Here is a 24,090-nt window from a genome sequence, read left to right on the forward strand (position 1 = left end):
CCTGAGTGCTAACCTTGTATTTTCAAGTAAAATTCCTTCTGATCCTGCTAATTCAGCATGTTCAAAATTATTTCTTTAAAGCCTGTTTCTTCTGTGTAGCTTGTCACCACTGTCTACCTATTCCTATGAGCTCAGACTTTTCTACCTTTAGTCATTTCTACACATCCATTCAGCTGTCAAGTTTAAATGAAAAATTTTCTGTAAGATTTCTTGTATCTATCCCTCCCTTTCCACTTTTCCTGCCAGCACCCTAGTTCTGATCCTTTTCATTTCTCTGAATTATAGTTGCAGCTTCTTTTTCCATCTTTCCTTCTTCCATGGTACATCTCTTCATCTCTATGAAGTAATTTCTTAAAATAATCTTCCTAAAGCAGAAATCTAACCAAGTCACTCCTCTGCTCAAAAGTATTCAGGGGTTTCATATTATCTATAGTTAAGATACAAACACCTCATTTTGTCATTGGTGTTCTATACTCTTCTGACTATTTGTGTTCAAGCAGACCAACAATCTCTTTCTCCCCCCCTTAAATCTGAAACTTCTTCTGTGTATTTAAAAAAATTGTATCTGAATCTGAACTCCCCCCAAAAAGGTTCCTTTATCACATTCTGTTTTTAATGTAAACAATCCCATTTTTTATCTTAGTATTCCCAGTGCCCTGTTTTTCCTTAGCAGGTACTTAATAAATGTTTGTATTTGAATTTGTTGTTAAATAGAATCATGGATTTTAGAAGTCTTCTAGTCCAGTTCCCTTATTTTTCAGATGAATCTGAGTCACAGAGAACTTGTCCAGAGTCAGAACTAGATTGAACACAGGTTCTTGCACTTCTAATTCCAGTGCTCTTCCCCTTCTAACTTGACATCCAAATTTTGTACATGATGTCTACTGAGTATCTGTAGCCATTTTTGCTCACTTTTAATGTCAGAAGAGTTTCACAAGCTCTTAGGATCTCATAATAGACAAGTACTTCCAGATTTGATAATGATGTCTCATTTTAAGTGGTTAATGTTGGCTAATTAAATTATTTTATAAACTGAGGTCATGGTTTTATTTTGCTTATTTAAAAAAACCCCAAGAACTTACTTTCTGTCTTAGTATTAACTCTAGGACTGAAGGGCAAGGGCTGGGCAAACAGGGTTAAGTGATTTGCCCAGGATCATACAGCTGGAAATTGTCTAAGGCCAGATTTGAATCCAGGTCCTCCTGACTCCAGACCTGGTTCTCTATCCACTGTGCTACTTACCTGCCTCTGAGGTCAGTTTTACAAACCCTTTAGGATATGGATGAGTTATGATAGTAATCATTACTTGACAGAGCTTTGCATTGAAAGATGCATTACTAATCTTTTCTAGGACACAGAATTTCCAGGTGTTGTAGTAAGACCAATTGGGGAATTTCGAAGCTCCATTGATTACCAGTATCAACTTCTTCGATGTAATGTTGACCTCCTTAAAATTATACAACTGGGCCTCACATTCACAAATGAGAAAGGAGAATATCCTTCTGGGATCAATACCTGGCAGTTCAACTTCAAATTCAACCTTACGTAAGTTGCTTGTGTTTTTGGTCTCATCTGCTAAACTGTTTAGCAATGGTTTCATTTGGTTTTCTTGTTTTTGAACCAATTTTTTATCTTGAACTTTATATAATTTATTGAATATGTCATTCAGACTTATTTAAAACAAGGTAGAAAGGGCATAGATAGCTATAGATATATAGGTATCCCTAAATAGAACTCCAGGTCTAAAATTGGGAGACTCTGGGTTCAAATTTGGCCTCATACTTCCTGGCAGTGGGTAAGTCACTTAACTATGATTGCCTAGTCCTTCTTGCTTTTTTTGTCTTAGAATTGATACTAAAACAGAGAAGATAAAGGTTTTTTAAAAATTGGATAAAATAAGATATACTTGGACCTATAAGTATCTATATTAAAAATTTAATACTTGGTAAATGAAACTAAGAATTTATTGGTGTGAGTTCCTTCTACCAGTGCCAGATTATAATCTTTATATACTTTAGTGTAGAAAAAAAAATTTATTTTAACCCTTACCTTCCGTCTTAGAATCAGTACCATGTATTGGTTCCAAAGCAGAAGACTGGTAAGGGCTAGGCAATGGGGGTTAAGTGACTTGCCCAGGGTCACACAGCTAGGACGTTTCTGAGGCCAGATTTGAACGTAGGACCTCTTGTTTCTGGGCCTGGCTCTTAATCCATTGAGCCACCCAGCTGCCCCCTTTAGTGTAGATAATCATGAGCTTCTGTGGTCAAAAAATTTCATTACCTTGTAGCGAATCTGATGATGAATCTCTCTGGACTTAAGTTAGTATTTTAATGAAATATACTGTATGCCATTGGGCTGGTACTTGAAGCCTGTCTAGAGAGGTGGAGAGTGAGAGAGCTTCTGCTTACATATTCTTTGAAACTCCATTTTCATCCTTATGCCAGGATAAAGCATTGAAGCAGGTCTTCATAGAGGAACTTTTCCCCCATATCTTCCATTTTTCTTGGTTCCGTAGCCCTTAATTATAATGATTTGCACAGTTTAAACCATTCCTCTGTGTGTGTGTGTGTGTGTGTGTGTGTGTGTACACACATATGTGCTGTCTTAGATAAGTATTGGTTCCAAGGCAGAAGTACAATAAGGATTAGGCTATTGAGGTTAAGTGACTTCACCAGGGTAGATATAGCTTGGAAGTATCTGAGGCCAGATTTGAATCCAGAGCTTCCTTACTCTAGGCCCAAAACTATCCATTGAGCCCCTAGCTGTCTCTTATAGATGTACAAATTGTTTCTGAATATACTTATTCTCTCAGAGAGAATTATTGTTGTGTATTCAGGACTGTTGGGGAGGTTGATTTTACCTTTAAATAAAAAAAAGCAGTTCTCCAAAAAGCATTTTAGAAAAAATTTCTTCAATCAGTATGATACTGTTGATATTTAAAAATTATTGCTGTTCAACATCTCATACCCTATACTAAGATAAATTCAAAATGGGTAAAAAATATAAAGAGGGAAATTATAAAAGTAAATTAGGGCACCATAGAATTGTATATTTGTCACATCTATGGAAAAGGAAAGAATTTAAGACCAAACAAGAGATAGAGAACAAGATGATATACAATGATATACAAGATGATATAAAATGAATAATTTTAATTGTTAGTTTTTGTACAAACAAAACCAATGCAACCAAAATTAGAAAGGAAGCAACAAACTGGGAGAAAATTTTTGTAACAAAATCTCTGACAAAGATCTAATTTCTCAAATTTATAAGATACTAAGGCAAATGTATAAGAAATCAACTTATTCCCCAATTGGCAAATGGTCCAGGGATATGAATAGACAGTTTTCAGATGAGGAAATCAAAATTATCAATAATCACATGAAAAAGTGTTCTAAATCCCTTCTGATTAGAGAAATGCAAATATGACAATAAAGGAAATAATAAATGTTGGAGGGGAAGTGGCAAAATTGGGACACTAATGCATTGCTGTTGGAGTTGTGAATTGATCCAACCATTCTGGAAGGCAATTTGGAATTATGCCCATAGGGCTTTAAAAGAATGCATGCCCTTTGATCCAATAATACCACTACTAGGTCTGTACCCCAAAGAGATAAAAAAGTTTGTACAAAAATATAGCCGCGCTCTTTGTGGTGGCAAAAAAATTGAAAAATGAGCTGGTGTCCCTCGATTGGGGAATGGCTGAACAAATTGGTATATGTTGGTGATGGAATATTATTATGCTGTAAGGAATGATTAACTGCTTGATTTCTATATGAACTAGAAAGACCTCCAGGAACTGATGTGGAGTGAAATGAGCAGAACCAGGAGAACATTGTCCACAGAGACTGAAACACTGGGGGATGATCAAATGTAATAGATTTTGCAACTAGTAAATGCAATGATCAAGAACAATCCTGAGGGATTTATGAGAAAGAATGTTATTTACATGTAGAGAAATAATTGTGGGAGTAGAAACACAGAAGAAAAACTATAAAATTTATCACTTATTTATATGGGCATATGATTTGGGGTTTTAGTTGTAAAAATTATTATAAAAATGAATAATATGGAAATAGGTATTGAGGATAATACACATATAACCCAGTGGAATTGCTTGCTAGCCCTGGGAAGGGGGAGGGAAGAGGGGAGAGAACGTGAATCATGTAACCATGGAAAAATACCTGAAAATAAATAATAAATAATGATTTTAAAAAATTACCACTGTCATTTTACTTCACCTAATAAACTAATGCCTTACTGTTTTAGAGAGGACATGTATTCCCAGGATTCCATAGATCTCCTTGCTAACTCAGGGTTACAGTTCCAGAAGCATGAAGAGGAAGGTATTGACACTTTGCACTTTGCAGAACTGCTTATGACCTCAGGGGTGGTTCTCTGTGACAACGTCAAATGGCTTTCATTTCACAGGTCAGTCCTAGAAAGAATGTAAATAAATAATGACTTCACTAGGTCTCAGCATAAAAATGAATTGGACACATGGTCTCTGTTTCAGTCATTAGTAATAATGATTAAATTCAGCTATTGACTTGGTGCAGTTCCTTTGCTTTTGTCAGTCTAAGAAGAAAACTGGGCCCATTATAGGTGATTTCCCAAGGCATTTGAAAATCAGTTTGTATAATTCCAGGAGAATGAGGAAGTCAGGGCATTGCTGAGTTGCTATGTTGTGTTTGCCATTATTTTTAATCAACTGTGAAGACATTTGTCAACTTGATTAGAGAGTATTTTCTTTTTAGGACTCTTTCTGATATTATGCATAAAATCCCACACTTATGACACATTTTAATATTTTTCCTTAATTCTTTTTTATGACCTGTTCTGTAATTAATCACTTTTGAGTTCAGTTATTTTAAAAATTGCAGTTGGAAAAAATAGGCCTTGGTGTTGAGAGGTAGAGTAACATTCTGCCATTTGTTTAACTGCAGTGACTTAATTCCTTCCATACAGTGGTTATGATTTTGGCTACATGGTAAAGCTGCTTACTGATTCCCGATTGCCAGAAGAAGAGCACGAATTCTTCCATATTCTGAACCTCTTCTTCCCATCTATCTATGATGTGAAATACTTGATGAAGAGTTGCAAAAATCTTAAGGTAAAAATAATTTTTCATAATATCACCAGATACTACTTATCCACTAAAGTAAAAATATTATCCTAAAGATAGCTAATAGCTCTAATAGGAAAGGGCAGTTAACAAATTTGTGAACTAGCCTTTACTTGGCCCTTAAATCAGAAAACTTATAATATTCATTTCTGGAATTCTTTACAGTTTATAAAGCAAGTGAGACTCAGAGAAGGGCATGTAATTGTTCTCATGGCTAGAGAAGTCTTTACTTTCCTTACTTTCCAATAATATTGCTTTTCTTTTCTTTAAAAAAAAATTTTTTTTTTAAAACCCTTACCTTCTGTCTTGGAGCCAATACTGTGTATTGGCTCCAAGGCAGAAGAGTGGTAAGGGCTAGGCAATGGGGGTCAAGTGACTTGCCCAGGGTCACACAGCTGGGAAGCATCTGAGGCCAGATTTGAACCTAGGACCTCCCGTCTCTAGGGCTAGCTCTCAATCCACTGAGCTACCCAGCTGCCCCCTATTGCTTTTCTTTTATTATCATTAGGTAAAACAACATTAGAGAGGCTAATTACATAGGAAGAATGCTATAAAATAAACAGTGGGCCAAATGAATAACTTTCAGTGGGGTTTCATGAAATTGCTGTAGAGAGTTGTTATAACTTGATGATGGTATATAATCTCAGCCAGACCTTCATAACTGTTCTGTAGTCCTATTCTAATTTATCCCTCATTTTGCATAGTAGCTGTTCCAAACTTTCTTTCTTTAGATTCCTATATTTCATTTTTATAAAGCATATGTTTTACCTTTCTGCTTCTCCAGGAAGATTGAAGTCCTACTTGAGCTCCTCCTGCCCTCATAAAATTTCAGATCATTTTCTTTCTCAAAGGGGCTGGCAATCTTACTCCTGTCAAGTCAATTACTTTGTGTATATACTTGATTCTGACTGTTGTCTCCAAATATCTGCTCTAGCAGTTATGTTTCTTCCTCATGTTTAATTTTTCCTTCATCATTGATTCCTGTTTGGAAAAATGCTTAGATTTCCTTAATCCTTAAACAAAAAAATTTCCTTGATTCTCATAATATACTTCCTGTTCAGTAGCTAGCATCTTCATTTTGATATAGAAATTAAAAACAACAGTAACAAAAAATCCCCCAAGCTCCAACCCCCAAGGATCCAGTATTTCTGTTCTTGATCAGCCTCTCATAATCTGACTTCTCTTAACCACTTTACTGAAACTGGTAGCAACCACTTACCTCTTAGTTATTAAATCTAGTGATTCTTTTTCAATCCTGTGGGGGGGGGGAATCTATATTTTTAGTTTTAGCCAAAATCTTTCAGAGGCAGTTTTAAAATATGCAATCATTTCTGCATTGGAGAGAGAGAGAGGTTAGATGGGGAGAATTTCTTTGCTAATCATACCCTGTCTTCAAGTAACTTCCAACTTACATATTGTACATGTTACATATTGTAATAGTTATGAAATGGAAGATGAAACTTTATAGCAAAGTAAAATACAGATACATAGTTTAAACCTAGGGGTTTTTAATTGAGCAAGTAGAACATAGTGGTATACCCTAGAAGGAAATCTCTTCCTGAAACCAATTACTCCTCCTTCAACTATTCCTACTAAGGATTCTCCTTTTGTTTTGCTTAAAAGAGAACAAAGAGAGAGAACTCTTAGTTGGATTAAGTGAAAAGACATGAAACAGTAGAATGAAATTTAGTTTGGTCACCATAAACAAGACACATTCTTCTAATGATTGTAGTTTCAGAGAATTAAGATCTTCTCCAAAGCTGATTCAATGTTTTAGTCAAGTAACACCAAGGGACTTCAGACCAAGCCTGTCATTATAGTCTTCCTTTTTTATTTTTATTTTTTGTTTCTGGGAGATATATATTTCCATGTTCATTTTTGTAAGTGAATAAGCATATAAAACCAAAACCCAAATAAACAAGTGAAAAATCATATACTTTAATCTGCATTCTGACTCCAACAGTTCTTTCTCTGGATGTGGATAGTATTCTTTGTCGTAAGTCCCTCAGAATTGTCTTAGATTGTAGATCGTTAGATAGTAACAAAGTCTATCACATTGATCATTTCACAGTATTGTTTTTACTATGTACAGTGCTCCTGGTTCTGCTTATTTCACTCTGCATCAGTCCATGAAGGTCTTTCCAGTTCTTATAGAAATCAAGCAGTTCATCATTTCCTATCTCACAATAGTATTCCATCCCCATCATATACCATAATTTGTTCAGCCGTTCTCCAATTGATGGACATCCCTTCAATTTCCAGTTCTTTGCCACCACAAAAAAGTGAAAGTATAAATATTTTTGTACTGTTAAGATTAAAAATTAGTTTCTAGTAATAAAAGTATTATATTTTTAGAGATTTATTAAAGATTAAGAAATAAAGAAAATACAAAATAAGAAAGTACATGTCTAGGCCTAGAGAGCCCATTCACAACCACTCACTCTACATCTTGCCTGCCTGGAAGAGAGCACCCTGTCCCTAGAAGTGGAAGCCGAGAGAGCAAGTGGAAGGCGGAGTCAGTTTAAATATCCCTCTCTGCTCGTCGCCCAGGTGAGGACCTCACCCGGGATTATGGGGAACTCTGGGAGGTACCAAGGACTCCTGGGAATTGAAGTCCAGGGTTCAAATCTCCATTTTTACAGTACAAGTAGGTCCTTGACCCTTTTTTGGGATTTCTTTGGAATATAGAACTAATAATGGTATTACTGGATCAAAGGGTATACGTTGTTTTATTGTTCTTTGGGCATAATTCCAAGTTGCTCTCCAGAATGTTTGATCAGTTCACAACTCCACCAGAAGTGCATTAGAGTCCCAATTTTGCCACATCCCTGCTAACATTTATCACTTTCTGTTACTGTCATATTGGCCAATCTGAGAGGTGTTAAGCGGTACCTCAGAGTTGTTTTAATTTGCATTCTCAATTTTTTTAAACCCTTATTGTGTAAAAGTTAAAATTAAATCTCAATAATATATTTTAAGAGATTTATTAATGATCATTAGAAATCAAGGAATAAAGAAGATACAAAATAAAGACCATGTGCCCATGACTGGTTAGCCATTTTTTTAGACAACCCCACTCACCACCATCAATGCTGATTCTACATCAGAGAGAGGGAGCATCCAAAGTCCACACCTTTTATCGTATCTACAGGAAGTACATAATGACAGGAAGTCAGTGGGCTCTTGGGATATATAGTTCTTTTTTAGGGTAACAGATTTTTGATCATATAACCCCCCTCAAAACCCGCGGAAGACTAGTCTCTCCAGTGGGTCTTATACCAACTTTGAAATTGCAATAATTTGAGGATAAGAGGAAAATAGAACAAAACCAATAATTGTTAGGCACATTGACAAAAAGCCAGTTGGGGGCAGTCCCCTTTTGGCATAAGAGTATACATTCAAATTAAATGTTCAATTAACGTTAAGTTCAGTCAACTGCACCCAAATTTCATTCTGGACCTACTTGATGTAGCTTGTGGTCTGTGAAAGCATCTTCATGGTGCCTTCTAAGAAGAGTTCATTTTCTGGATTTGGAGAGGTAGCATGTTTCTTAACCTAAAATTACTCTCAAAAGAATTTAAAATTTGCAATTTAAAATAATAATAATAATACATTCCCTCCTGAAGAGGGTGTTGAAAAACACAGGGATCACTTAGGGATGCATGACTGAGTTATGAGGTATATGAATCAATTGGCAAGAGAAATAAAAAATATAAAAAAAACAAATAAAAAAATAAGTTCTGGATGAAATATAGACTATCCAAGTCTTATGTGTAAAAATAAATCCATAACAGGTCCTTGAATCAGGGCCTAATTAAAATGATTTAAGCAATTAAGCATTTACCCAATCAGTAGCCAGGACTACAGAAAGTTGCCACATTGTGAAAGGCAGAATAGGGACTAGATTTTTAGGAACCAGGTAGGAGCCAAATTTGAGATACTTGGTAGAATGTGGGACAAGGAAGACCTGCCTTTAACACATGTTAAACAGCTACAACCTCAAACCCCAAACAAGTTCAAGTCCTCTTGTCTTGGCTCAAAATTTTCATGAATCCCATTGGGATTGATTGGTCTCTTTGACCTTGTGCTTGATAGGCACTATGCAATTTAGCTTTGTGTTTCTTTGGCACTGTGCAATGGCTCTTTTTGTATTCTCTTATCTTGGAATCAGAATCATTAAGCAAAGTCCCATAATTCATTTTTTTTTTAAAACCCTTACCTTCCGTCTTGGAGTCAATACTGTGTATTGGCTCCAAGGCAGAAGAGTGGTAAGGGCTAGGCAATGGGGGTCAAGTGACTTGCCCAGGGTCACACAGCTAGGAAGTGGCTGAGGCCAGATTTGAACCTAGGACCTCCCGTCTCTAGGACTGGCTCTTAATCCACTGAGCTACCCAGCTGCCCCCCCATAATTCATTTTTAAACAATCAGTGGCATCATTTTTATAGTCTCAAGCTTTTGGGCATGCATTGACATTGTAGCAAATATATTTTAAACTTGTATTACTGCAAAATCAAAAAAGCTAAAGGAAATCTTCTCAATGCTGTTGACTTCAATTTGAATGTGTTTCAAATACTAACCAGAGAGAAAAAGTAAAACTGAAATAGTATATTGCACATGCAAGCAAAAACAATAATAAAAGATTTTTAAAAACTAAAAATATATAGCTTACAATCATTGACATTCTGTCAGCTAGGGAAATGTGGAATACAAAGGTTGCTCACCAAAAATGAGATCCATTTCCTCTTCAAACCTGACCATAATCCACTGTGAGTACAAGCAAATGATTTTCACAAAGTAACAGTTTTTTATAAAGAATAATAGTTCAAAATGTAATGCACATTCAAAAAGTATCGAAATCCCTAAAATAGCCTATTTAATGACAATAGCAAACAAACCCACTATCATATTTCATATAAGTTGCTGTATGACCAAAAAAAAAACCCCAAACCCTATTAACTGTTGGATATTTGTCACAATTTTTACAGACATAGCAAATCTTTCAACCGTGGCAAGTATATTTTTAAACAAAGTTATTTGGGTCTAGAACATCACCAAGAAATCTAGATTGTTCTGGTGGAAGTAAATTAAACTGAAGAATTTTGCAGGAGCTCTTTTTGGCTTCCTGCTTCATAGAAATACCTTGGTAGGAACATTTCTTTGTTTCTCTACCTTTAATACAACATTCTTTAAAATATAAATATAATAAAAACCTCATCCATTCCGAAACCTGTAGTTAATTAAAATTATTTCTGAAGACCCCTTAACATTACAATTAAATTCTTGTCTTATTAAATTCTTTAAAGGTTGTTAGCTAGGTTGAGTCCATTCGTCATCCATGTGACAATTAACAAATGCAAAATCGAAAAAAAAGGCTGTTTATGGGCTTTTACAATATTTTACAATATTTTGTTCAGTAGTCATAAGGGAAAGGTAACAGAATATATCGAATAGTTAAAAACACAGTAGATTAAAATGATTCAGTGTAACAACAGTATCGAATACATTTAATATATGAACTTAAAAACAACAAAATTAAGTCTTAAAACAATTAGCAGAATACAATAAGATATAGAGACTTTCATTTAAAAAAAAATGGAGTCTGAAAAGGCTTAAAATTTCACCTCCAGACCTGTTAAAGTTCCTTTTTCTAAAATTCAGATCCCTATTGTCAGCACTGTGGGATATCCAAGCGTGAGGAAGAACATGGGTGTGAGGAATCTCAAACTGGATGAATCTTAGAGACTGGGCAGGTGCAAATGGCAAAGAGTTGTAGGGGGATGAATTTTTCCCCTGAATCTCAGGCAAGATATTTGAAAGGATCAGTGATAGAAAAAAAAATCATAAAGCTGGAAGCTGTTTGAAATAGGAATGAAAACTCTTTCATAGAATACACCATGATTGTAGTCAACTTCCTGTTTGGAAGAGTCTCTTCCTTCTCTCCATCCACCCTGAGGTAAAATGCTAGTTTCTCCAGAGGGAGTTAGGAGGCTAATCATTGCCTAAGGAAAAAGACACCCTGGGTTTTTTTTTACCATCTGCCCTGAGGAGTGACTCCAAGGACTCCTAGCTTCTCTGTGGCAGCAATCAGCCCAGCAAGGGCAGCAACATCAATCAGGGTCTGGGCGGAGGCCAATTTAGGATGGGAGCTGGAGATCAGGAGGAGGATTTCTGGAGGCTGGGGGGTCTAGAAGATCAGGAGGAAGCAGTGTCAGCAATGAAAGAGCCAGCATAGAAGAGGAATGAACGAGGAAATAAGGACTCAAGCAGTTGGACAAGAGAAGTGAAATCTCAATAATTTAATATTTTCAGAGATTTATTAATGAACATTAGAAATAAAGGAATAAAGAAGATACACAATAAAGACCATGTGCCCATGGATGGTTAGCCATTTTTTTAGTCAACCCCACTCACTGCCATCAATGCTGATTCTACATCAAAGAAAGGGAGCCTCTAAAGTCCACGCCTTTTAGCCTCTGTCTAGAGGAAGTAAATAATGACAGGAAGTCAGTGGCTCTTGGGATATGTAGTTCTTTTTTAGGGTAACAGACTTTCAATCATACAATTGTCTATCTTAGAGTTGGTACTAAGTATTTGTTCAAAGGAAGAAGAGTGGTAAAGGTGTTAAGTGACTTGCCCAGGTTCATACAGCTGGAAGTGTCTGAGGCATCTCTAGGCCTGGCTGTAAATCTTGAAATTTCTCAGACTTGTGAATGTTAAAAATTTCCCCATCGGGGAATTCTCAATTGAAACAATTCCCTACTGGGAACATTCCCCATTATGACTGTGAGAACTCGCCAGGATCAGAAATGGGAGGACCTCTACTCCACCTGTACTTAAGACTGCTTATGGGAGAAAACTCCTTGCTAAACAATGAAAGTACTTGGACCCATGCTTATGATGAGGCAGGGAGTTCTTTGAGCCATGCCTGTTTTTAGATTTGATACAATGGGATGTTAGGTACCTATAAAGGTCAGGCAACTTGTAAACTTGCCAGGAGCAAAGAGGTGAAAACTTATTCAGAGGTTTTCTCTTGAGGGGATTAGTCGACTCAGCTGTGTTTTCTCTGGTTCAGACTTGCTGAGGGGATTAGTCAACCCAGCAGTGTTTTTTCTGATTCAAACTTACTAAAGGGATTAAGTCGACCCAGCAGTGTTTTTAGAATGGGTTGTCCTTTGGAAAACATCTACAGTGATTGGTAGATGTAAGGACTTAGGGGAGGTGACATAGGAGAAAAACCCCTATATAAGAAAAAGCAGAATCTCTTGAAAAAGATAATCCTTTTGGAGGATCTCTTATGAGGATCGCTTGGGAAGAATCTCTTGAGAGAGGCTCTGGAGAAGGGAAGCTCTTGGAGGACAATCTCTAAGGAGGTCTCCCTGGAGCTCTCTCTGGTGAAGTCAGCTGAGATGGAGCTGGCCTGGTGTCACTAGAATCCTTGATTAGACAGACCTTGTGGTGAGTGATAAAAGACTGACTGACTGATCTCTCTCTCTTAAGACTCAGGTCTAGGCCATGTTGGCTTAAGACCCTTCATACTTATACTTTTTTTTCTCTCTCTCTCTCTTTTTGATTACTCATTGTATTATTAATTAAATTCTCTATAAAACCCAGTTGACTTGGGCATATTCATGATTGGGAATATATTCCCTGGTGACTACCTTATATTTGATAAAAAACCAAGACACTGTAGTGAAACATATTTTCTGCGGTCAAATTTACTCACCCACTCATATCTACCACAATTTATATCTTCCACTATTTTACTCACTACAGTTTAGTGTAACAACCATTTTAACTGCTTACAGTTTAAGGCATTAACTCTTTTAACAGCCACAATTTATGCCATACACTATTTTAATTACAACATGGCTCTATTCACTTAGCCATCTAACTACCCATAGTACATTATTAATATTTTTCTTTGATTTTTGAAATTTTGAATTTAAACACACATAAAAGATCATTTCTATACATCTGACAGTACACAAAGAACCTATGTGGAACAGAATTTTTAATTCACATCACTTTTTGGGAAAAGGTATATCAATCACATTACTTCATAAACTGTTCTACTTGTATGTGTTCCCTTCTTAACTTTCTTCTGGTTATTTTTTATATGTGTGTGTGTGCGTGCGTGCATTAAAAACAAAGTTAATAAATATCCTTGAATCCATATAGTGACTGTGGCCAAAAAAAATGTATCGTTGCACTTTGTGTTTATCGCTTCTTAGTTTGAAGGTGTATAACATGATTCACTATAGGTTCTTTGTAAACATGGTTGTAAACATGAACACATGGGAAATTTTCAGATTATTTTTCTTTATAGTGTTTTTTGAATACACTGTTCTCCTTTTGCTCACTGCCCTGTCAGTTCCTTACCTAACCAGTGTTTTTTGAAATAATTTCTTGTTAGCACAATAATTTTGTTATGTTTATGTACTTTGGGGATCAGAAAGTCTGTTTTGCATACTTTTCTTCCAGGTATTATCCTTCCCTGTAACACTCTTTCTTCCTCCTCCTTCCCTATCCTGTTCTACCTATTGAGTTTGAAGTATTTCTACCCCAAACTAATTGTGTGTTCAATCCTCCTTTGTCCAGTTTAGATATGAGATTCATTTGATGTTAGCTTCTCATCTATTTCAAATTTGTATACTCTTAATCCTATATAAGCAGTTTTACTCTCTTCTTTCTGTCTATACTAATATATTCCTTTTATGTTTCATTCTCTTTTCCTTTATTAAAACTCTCACTACAGAACTGTTCTATCCCCAATAACTCTTTTCTTACTCAGCTCAGTATCCTTTGAAGATAATTAAGTTTCTAAAGGATGCTTGTTTCTTCTCTTCTGTTAGAACAATAGCATTTAATTATTTACAACCCATTCCAGTTGCTCAAATAAATTTACCTTACTAGTTAAATGCCTCTTATGTTTGTTCTGTTTGTATTTCAGGATGTCTACTCTATTGTGTTTTCTTTTCATCAGACATGTTTGGAAGTCCCCTGTTTGCTAAAATCCCATATCCATTTATTTCTCTGTAGGATTAGACCTAGGAGCAGCTAGGAGGAAAAGGGGATAGAGTGCCTGGGCCTAGAGTCCAGAAGATTCATCTTTGTGAGTTCAAATCTGGCTTAGACATGTACTAGAACTGTGACTTTGGGTAAGTCACTTAACCATTTTTGGCCTCAATTTCTTCATTTTTAAAATGAGCTGGAGAAGGAAATGGCAAACCATTCTAGCATCTTTGCCAAGAAAACCCCAAATGGAGTCAGGAGAGGTGGACACAACTAAAACAACAATAAAAAAAGAATTAGCTCCAGTTTTGTTGGATAATTTTTTTGTCACTTGCTATCTACTTTTATTTTTTCATTTATAGTTATTTAAAAATTTTTTATTTATGCCTTTTTTCTTACATCAGAGGTGTATGACTTGAAGCCCCCAACCTAGAACTCCATAATGTGCTCCACGCAGATGAAAAATTAGGAAATGTTTAACAAAATGTATAAAAATACAACGAAAATAGTGGGGGTTTTTTTGTGTGTAATTGTTCTTTCCACTTACATTGTTGCATAGGGTACTTTTTTTCCTGGTTGTAAAACTCTTTTGCCTATAGTACTTCAGGGTCTTCTCTGATGTATAGTGGAAACTGTCAGATCCTCTGTTATCATTGCTGGTTCTTTGCTGCTTGATTTGTTTCTTTCTAGGTCCTTGTAGTATTTATCTTTTTTTTAAACCCTTACCTTCTGTCTTGGAACCAATACTGTGTAGAAGAAGAATGGTAAGGGCTGTGAAGATTGGATTTAGCTATCTCTTGATTGTAACAATGAAGATACTTAGTCTAATAAAATCAGGAATGTCTTGTGAACTTTACATTACTCCACCCTACTTAGTCTAACAAAATCAGGAATGTCTACACCCATACTTAAGGATTAAGTATCTATGAGGATAACCTTTGATAGACATGTGCAGAAACAGCTGACAGACCCCTGGGCGGTCCTAAGTCAAGCTTAAGCTACCATTGGTACAGATGGGACGCAGGAAAGTGATGTAAAACTGTCTATATATTTGGTGCCACTTCTCTTTGGCCTCTTTTCCTGGAGAGGTGGGTCTGGCTGGCAGTGTTCTAACCATTCCAGCATCTTGGCATGGCTGAAGCTATTGTCTGGTTTGGTGGTGAGTTTTCCCTTGATACTATACTGGGAGAAGCTGAGTAGATAGTTCAGGTTCAGGCATCTTAGCTGCGCCCTCTTGGAGTTTTAGGCTGATTCCTTTCTCCTTTACCTACCAACACTATCCTCTTAAAAGCCTCTAATCTTCCCCCTGGCACAGGACAGGCGGGAGAAATCCTACACCCTTTCCCTCTCCCTTCTCCTTAATTTCTTTCCTCTATATTAGTTAAAATCACCATAAATTTCCAGCTGACTTGGGTATTTTATTTGGGATATCCCCTGGTGACCAATAAATAATTTAGATTTAGGTCACAACCCTAAAATTATCATTACAGGGCTAGGCAATGGGGGTTAAGTGACTTGCCCAGGATCACACAACTGGGAAGTGTCAGGCCAAATTTGAACCTAGGACCTCCCTTCTCTAGGCCTGACTCTAAATCCACTGAGCTACCCTGCTGCCCATCTGTAGTATTTATCCTTGATGAAAGAACTCTAGATTTTGTAATAGAATGTTCCTGGGATTTTTCCTTTTCCTTTTTTTTCTTCCTAGAAAGTCAGCAGCATATTCTTTAAATCTTTACTTTGCTCTCTGTTGCTAAATAGATATAGACACTCTTTATGATTTTTAAAAATATGATGTCCAGACCAAAAAAAAAATCATTGTTCTCAGTAATTTAAAATTGTGTTCAGTAATTTAAAATTATCTATCACCAAGGTTTTTTCCAGGTCACTTGTTTTTTATATAAAATATTTTGTTATTTTCTTCTTTCTTTTCAGTCTTTGATTTTGATTAATATTTTTGTCTCATGGTATCATGGATTTCTCTTAGGTTTTTTTGTTTTCAGGAAGTCTGTTACCTGGATTTTCACCACTTTCTCTTCTAAGTTCTTTATTTTTCTTCCAGCTTTTGTCCTGAGTCCTTAAAAAAATTTTGAGGTATTCATGTGGTCCTTGGGAAAATATATTATTTTCCTTTTGGTTTGTGCTTGCATTTGTTCAGAGTTGTTCTTTCACTCTTAAAGATCTTTTTTTTTGTTCATTGGTTTTAGTTGTGCCCAATTTTGTGACCCCATTGGGATTTTCTTGGCAAAGATAGTGGAGTGATTTGCCACTTCTTTCTCCACTTCATTTTACAGATGAGGAAACTGAGGCAAACATGTTAAGTAACTTGCCCACGGTCACTTAGCTAGTAAGTGTGTCTGAGGCCAGATTTGACCTCAGGGAGATGACTCTTCTTGATTGCAGATTTGGCACGCTTATCTAATGTATCATCACCTTGCTGCTCTTGGGGATCTCTAGATCTATAATAATTTTTGATAGTGGCCTCTGTTTTCTTTGATTTACTTATCTCTAGCTTTAGTTTTTGAAATGGGATTTTAAGCCAGGTTTCATCCCTGCTGTTCTTTTGGATGACATGTTTTATCCCATTTATGGTTCTGTCCTGGGTCCCCTTGATTCTTTTGCTGGCCCTTACCTCCTGGCATTAGGTTCCTGTGTATCTTTGAGGTTCAGAGTATTGAACTTACAGGGCTCTCTGAGGCATCTCAGAGAGATCATTTGTAATCTTGGATTATAGCTTTGGGAGTCTGGGCTGTCCAGGGCTGAGTGCTGTCTTTGTTGAGAGGTTCAGGAAGGGGTCATCTAGGAGATTAGGGGAAGAAGGGGGCTTGCCTGGGAAGAACTTCATCCTGGCAAAGCACATCCTGTACTTTTGTCTGAGTTTTGAGTCCTGTGCCAGTGCCATGGAGGTTAGAATGTAAGGGATTTCTGTCCTTTTCCATTCCCTCTTGCAAAAAAAAACTCCAATTGCAGGACAGTATTAAAAGTTGTCCCATTTATTAGCCAATACTACTCCAAATTCTAGTGAATATTGAGGCCATGCATTGTTACAGTAAAATATAAGGATCTTTTTTCTTAGATGTTGTAGATCCTACTTTTTCCCTTTGGAAAGGGGGGTAGCACAGCAGGGAGTCCTGTGGGATTGAAGAAGCCTATCCCATAGTGAAGGACAGGGAGATGGACACAGGGGCTGTTTGTCAAGGCCCAAAGAAAAAAGCCTTGGTATAGCCACAGAATGAATTCTGCCTGGTTAAAGTGGGCACAGAAGCAATCTGCCCTGGCCCCAGGTACAACAGCATAGAGAGTCTTGCTATAGCCCCAGATTCAGAGTTCCAGTGGAGCTCCATCTGTTGGAACTTGCCAGCCATGGAGGTCCAACCCAGTGTACTCAGAGATGAAAGGAAAAAGCCCCAAAGCAAGGAGTAAGCAGAGGGGACTGGAAAAAACTTACCTTGGGATGGAGTGAGTTGAGCCATGTATGGCTGAAGATAATTGTTAATGTTGGGTGCCAGAAGTGATGAGGTTAATGTTTTTTGAGTCTTGTTGAAAGAAAGAATTGATTGATGACTCACCTGACTCCATTCCAAGGAAACAAGCTTTATTTTAAGAGAATATAGTACCAGAGGAACTACTATAGTATGGACTTAATTAAGGTAAGTTAAGGAGGTGAGAGGTGGTAAGTAAAGGTAGTGACAGAGTAAAGAGTGTGAGATAAGAGAGAGGCTTCTCAGAAATGTTTTTCTCTTGTTTGATTACCAAGGAAAGGGGTCATTTGTTTGGGCAGTTGTTGCCCTGTACCTCCAGGGAACTGATTTTACTTTTTCCTGATTCTGCACAGACTAAGCAAGGCAATGAATGCAGAAACTGAGCATTGAGTCCTCTGTGCCCAGGATACTGAACCACATGTGCTTGCTGTCCAGAAATTCCCCAAGCAAGGACCTAGTTTATATCTAAAAATTGATGAGTTTTCTCATAACTGTGAATCTAGGCAACTCACATGTCTTATATGAAAGGTTGCTCCACTCTAACCAATTAGGTATTGTTTCTATATTCTTTTGATTGTGTACAGCTACTTGGCAGGGTTTGTGGAGCATTTGAACATGCTTTAGTTTGTGCATATTACCTTTGTTATTTCTCCCTTTTCTTTTATCTGTGGACTTAAAAAATTTTTTTTTCTTAAACCCTTACCTTCCATCTTAGAATTAATACTGTGTATTGGTTCCAAGACAGAAGAGTGGTAAGGATTAGGTAATGGGAGTCAAGTGACTTGCCCAGGGTCACACAGCTAGGAAGTGTCTGAGGCTAGATTTGAACCCAGGACCTCCTGACTCTAGGCCTGGTTCACCAATCACTGAGCTGTCCCCTCTATCTATGGACTTTTGACTTTAAATTTTAGAGTTCTGCAGTAGAAGGAATCAAATATTGTAGTTTTTCATCATATTTCTTGATCATTAATGCTTGCCAGGTATGAATTTCAGGTTTATGCCAAAGTAGGTATGTGGAAGCAGAGCAGTTCATCTCCTTTTTAGGCAGACATCTTGGCTAGTGTTTTTTTTTTTAAACTTTTAAACATTATTTTATTTGGTCATTTTCAAACATTATTCATTGGAAACAAAAATAATTTTCTTTTCCTCCCCCCTCCCGCCATCCCTCCCATAGCCGACGCGCAATTCCACTGGGTATCACAGTGTGTCCTTGATCCGAACGCATTTCCATGTTGTTGGTATTTGCATTAGGGTGTTCATTTAGCATCTCTCCTAGATCATGTCCCCTCAACCTCTATAGTCAAGCAGTTGCTTTTTCTCAGTGTTTTTACTCCCACAGTTTGTCCTCTGCTTGTGGATAGTGTTTTTTCTCCTAGATCCCTGCAGATTGTTCAGGGACATTGTAAAGCCATTAATGGAGAAAACCATTACGTTCTCTTGTAGCACAGTGTATCAGTCTCTGTGTACAATGTTCTCCTGGTTATGCTCCTCTCACTCTGCATCACTTCCTGGAGGTTGTCTGTGTCTGGCCAGATTTGAAACCAAGTCCTCCTGACTGGAGAAGCAATTGCCCTTCCCCATCATACTTCTTTTTTTTAAAAATTAAGTTAAATTTTAATTTTTAATAAATTTAATTGATTTAGAGTATTTTCCCATGGTTACATGATTGATGTTCTTTCTCTCCCTTTCCCCCTCCCAGTGCCAATGAGCAATTCCACTGGGTTTTACATGTATAACTGTTTAAACCCTATTTCCATATTATTACTATTTGCAATAGAGTGATCATTTAAAGTCAACATCCCCAATTGTAGCCCCATTGAATCATGTGATCATTCATGTTTTTCTTCTGTACTTCTACTCCCACAGTTCTTTCTCTGAATGTGGATAGCGTTCCTTCTCATAAATCCTTCAGAATTGACCTGGATCATTGCATTGCTGTTAGTAGAGGAGTCCATTACATTCGATTGTGCATCAGTCTCTGTGGACAATGTTCTCCTGCATCAGTTCCTGGAGGTCTTTACAGTTCCTATGGAATTCCTCCACTTTATTATTCCTTTGAGCACAATAGTATTCCATCACCATCAGATACCACAATTTGTTCAGCCATTCCCCAAAGGGCACCCCCCCATTTTACAATTTTTTACCACCACAAAGAGCGCAGCTATGAATTTTTGTATCATCATACTTAGTTTTAAGGCTTCATTTATATGCAGCAACAGAGAATGTAATACTCTTGTAATTTCATTGATTTAAAAAACTTGCAGTTGATGAAACTCCCTCTGTCAACACAGGTTAGGCACTTTTTTGCATACCTTATAATCGTAGAGAATTGCTGGTGGTACTGGAAGTAAAGTGACTTGTTTATTTAAACCAGTAGGTGCCAGAGGTAGCATTTAAGTTCTTCCTGGCTCTAAGGCCATTTTTCTATCCCCCTTTTCTTTCATGCTGCTCTTTATATGCAGATGAGTCTTGTATTTTTCCTTCAGAATTTCCTTGTCAGCTGCTTATAGGATATCTCTACTTGAGATATATCATCAGTATGTTAAAAGTCAAACTTTTCACTCTGCCCAAATCATACCTTTTTGTCTTCAGTGGCACCCATTTGTTACTATTTGAAACTTGAAGAGTTCTCTTTTCTCTTACATCTCCTTTATCTTTCATAATTATTGCTAAATTTTCTCAGTTCTCCCTTATTGACATCTTTCATATCTATCTTTTTTCTTTTTGAGCTGCTGTCACACTAATTAGACTTGACCATTGCTTCTGTTTCTCACATATAGACTATATATAACTATATGGTTGTAGATTTTCTCACTGCTATTTCTGGATGCATTCTATTCTCTAGTAGAATGTCAGCTCCAGACAAGCAAGGAGAAGTTCATCTCGACTCTACATCTATTCTGTTACCTAGCATTTCACACAGGCATTTAATACATGTTTATTGACTTGAATAACATATTAACAGTATTATTGGGAAATGTTTTGGTGAAGAGAACATAACCTGGGGTATGTCTATATGACCTTTTAACTAATATAGTCATAGAATCTGAGCTGCAAGAGATTGTGGCAGACCATTTCATCCAGTTTATATTTGAATGAGCGTCTCCTTTACAACACACCCGAGAAGTATTTTTCCAGCCTTCTCTCGAAGATCTCTAAGTGAGGGAGAACTGACATAGTCCTCTTCATTTCTGTATGGTTCTGCTAATTAGGACATTTTTCCTTTTACCAGGCCTAAAATTGCCTCTTTACTATTTCTACCCATTGCTCCTACTTTTTTCCTCTGTATTGCTATGGATTTTAAGTGTAAATTGAAGAATAGTACATAAATTTGCTAAGTGTTTTCTTTGCTTTGAATCCTTAACCTGAAAAATTCAAGCTTTTCTTACCAAAATTGGACTCTAAAGCTGTTTTATTTGTTGTAGCTTATTTAACTATAAATCAGGCTGAGCCCCTGTGAGATGATATAGTCTTAATTCTCCCTCATTTTTCAGATGAGGAAATCAAAGTTCAGAGAGAGGAAATGACTTTTTTGGGATCACATATTCTCTTTATTTGTTTAAACCCTTACTTTCTGTCTTAGAATCAATACTGTGTATTGACCCCTAGGCAATGGGGGGGGGGTCAACTGACTTGCCCAGGGTCACACAGATAGGAGGTATCTGAGGCCATGTTTGAATCCAGGACCTCCTCTCTCTAGGCCTGGCTTTCAATCCACTGAGCCACCCAGCTCACATTTCCCTTTAGTGGTAGAGGCAGGACTCACATTCAGGTGTTGTGGTTCTTAGTTTCATAATGTTGTTTTGTAAATTTCTTTTTAATTCTGTGCATGACACTAAGAGGGAATTTCAATGCACAAAATAGGACAAAAAAGATTGTATATGAAACAAATTTCGATGAGAACAATAGCTAGCATTTATGTATTGCTTTAAGGTTTGCAAAATGCTTCATACAAAAATTATCTTGTTTGATCTGCACAGCCACCTTGGTAGGTGCTATTACTGTCTCCATTTTACATATGAAGAAACTGAGGCAGACAAAAAGTTAAGAGACTTGCCTAGGGCCAAATAGCTACTAAGTATTTGAGGCTGGATTTCAACTGACATCTTTTAACCCCAGGTCTAGTGCCCCAACTACTCTACCACCTACTTCAATCTGCTTTGTTTATTTAATATTATCATGCAAAACCTATTTCCATTTTGTTCATTTTTGTAAGTGTATAATATTATAAAGCCAAAGCCCTAAAACAAAAACCCAACTAAAGAAGTGAAACATTGCATGCTTTCATCTTCATTCTGACTCCAACAGTTCTTTCTCTGGAGGTGGATAGCATTCTTCATTTTAAGTCCCTCAGACTTTTCATGGATCATTGTGTTGCTGAGATAGTGTCTTCTATCACACTTGATCATTCACAATATTGCTGTTGCTGTGTATAATTTTCTCCTGGTTCTGCTTATTTCATTCTGCTTCAGTTCATGGAGATTTTTCCAGTTCTTAAAGAAATCAAGGAGTTAAATTTTTTTTTTAAACCCTTACCTTCCACCTTAAGAGTCAATTCTGTGTATTGCTTCCAATATACAAATACAAAGTCTGGGCTCTTAATCCACTGAGCTACCCAGCTGCCTCCTTCATTATTTCTTATAGCGCAAATAGTATTCCATCACCATCATATACCACAACTTATCCAGCCATTTCCTAATTGATGGACATCCCTTTAACTTCCAATTCTTTGCCACCAAAAGAGTAGATATAATTTTTTTGGGGGGGGAGTTATTTTACCAAGTTAGTGGTATTACTATGTTTAGTAGTGATTATTGCTGGTTGTCAAAGGCACTAAACAGTGACTTTTGGGGTATGGTTCCATATAACTTTGTAAGTGGCTGGACTAACTTACAGTTTAACCAATAGTGAACCAATATTGTGCTTTTTAATAGTGTCCTTTGTCAATTTGATGGGTGTGAAATATCAGAGTTGAGTTGTTTTTGCATTTCCCTAGTTGTTAGTGATTTGGGTGGCATTTTTTTCCCCATGCCTGATTTCACCATTTCTTTAGAGTGTTTTGTTTTGTTTTTTGCTTTATATCTTGATGCCCTTGTTTGCCCAGGTAGGTAGATATCTGTCCATTTAAATTTTTGTCAGAGTATTCTTTACTTTTATGTGATTCTAAGTCTGAGGCAGTAAAATTAAAGGCAGGGGGACTGATGAGTTATATTGGTATTACTTTTAATTTGGTTATCTTTGGAGCCACTTGCTTTTTTTATTCTAGCCTCTACATTACAATAAGGTTTGGTGTTTGGATGTTGATTATTTGCCATTTTTTTATGTTAGTATTTTATAGCTATCTGCCTTACAGAGTAAGACAGGGCTCCATCAGACAGGCAGAGTAACTATGCAAAGAATGATGAGAAAAGGATGGAGCACAATACTATTGGGGGAGGAAAAGAGCTTTAGAAACTTTAGGAAGGAGATGCCTCTAGCATGAAGCCAAGGGCACATCAAGAATAAGGCAGATTCCAGATTTGCATTATTCAAAGAATGGAATTGCTTTATTCAGATGAAAATTTTGGTTCAGTAACATTTTTTTCTCCTTCCTCCCACAGGGAGGTCTTCAGGAAGTTGCTGATCAGTTGGATTTGCAGCGAATTGGCAGGCAACATCAGGCAGGCTCAGACTCACTGCTCACAGGAATGGCTTTCTTCAGGATGAAAGAGGTGGGGTCCAGCTCAGGTGACAAGTGCTGCCTTCAGATACTGGGACCCACATGATGGTGATGATGGGTATAAAAGTCAACAAAAACAGTCTGATAGAAAATATCACCTGGCTCTTTAAGAATAAGTCAGAGCCAAAGGAATTAATAAGCAAGCAAATGATATCCTTTTGTGTCATTTTCTAGGCCTCTGAAATTTTTAAGAGGTCATGATTATTGGCATTCATGGTTTTCATTAGAGTTTGAGGGTCTTTTGCAATAATAGTAACAGCAGTTCATATTTTGCCCAATTTTTCATATTTCACATAGCTATTGACTTTTATAACTTTTAAAGCACTTTTCACAGTAACCATGTGGGGTTGGTGGTTCAACTATGTTCCCATTTTACAGGGATAGAAACTAAATCTCAGAGAAGGGAAGTATCTAGTCATCAATTTTAGGAATGAGGAGTGATAAGATCTGACGTTTTGATTTCCCAGTCCATTTCTCCTTCTATAAGCAAAACATATTCTGGAACTCAAATAGTTTAATTCAGACTGAGGGACAAATGAAATATATAAAACTGTGGTAGTAGTCCAATGTATTCTAATCTGAAAATATTGTAGATGGTGAGAGGAGTAGTAGTCCAGTGTTTTGTTGTGATTTGAGAAAATTTGTTAGACCACCAGCTTATTTTGTGGAAGCCTTTTAATTGTAAAATGTATTAAGAGTCCTCTATAGCCAACTAATTAAGAATCTGAAAGAAGCTTGGAGCCCTCTTAGGCTAA

The 24,090-nt window shown here is 36.8% G+C and overlaps 1 protein-coding gene across 8 annotated transcripts in view; it reads left to right on the forward strand.

Annotated features, from left to right (window-relative positions):
* CNOT8 (CCR4-NOT transcription complex subunit 8) overlaps positions 1-24,090 on the forward strand; it is a 54,223-nt gene that overhangs the window by 27,484 nt on the left and 2,649 nt on the right. For 7 of the 8 annotated variants that reach the window (XM_007473929.3, XM_007473930.3, XM_001369609.3 and 4 more), the window contains exons 3-6: positions 1,352-1,545; positions 4,270-4,431; positions 4,969-5,113; positions 23,217-23,327. In XM_007473929.3, coding sequence (XP_007473991.1) covers positions 1,352-1,545; positions 4,270-4,431; positions 4,969-5,113; positions 23,217-23,327 — 612 coding nt within the window. Of the gene's footprint in view, positions 1-1,230; positions 1,254-1,351; positions 1,546-4,269; positions 4,432-4,968; positions 5,114-23,216; positions 23,328-24,090 lie in introns of those variants that run through there. The other variant, XM_056811513.1, reaches the window with a different exon arrangement.

Source organism: Monodelphis domestica, chromosome 1 (assembly GCF_027887165.1).
Source record: "Monodelphis domestica isolate mMonDom1 chromosome 1, mMonDom1.pri, whole genome shotgun sequence".
Lineage (NCBI taxonomy): Eukaryota > Metazoa > Chordata > Mammalia > Didelphimorphia > Didelphidae > Monodelphis > Monodelphis domestica.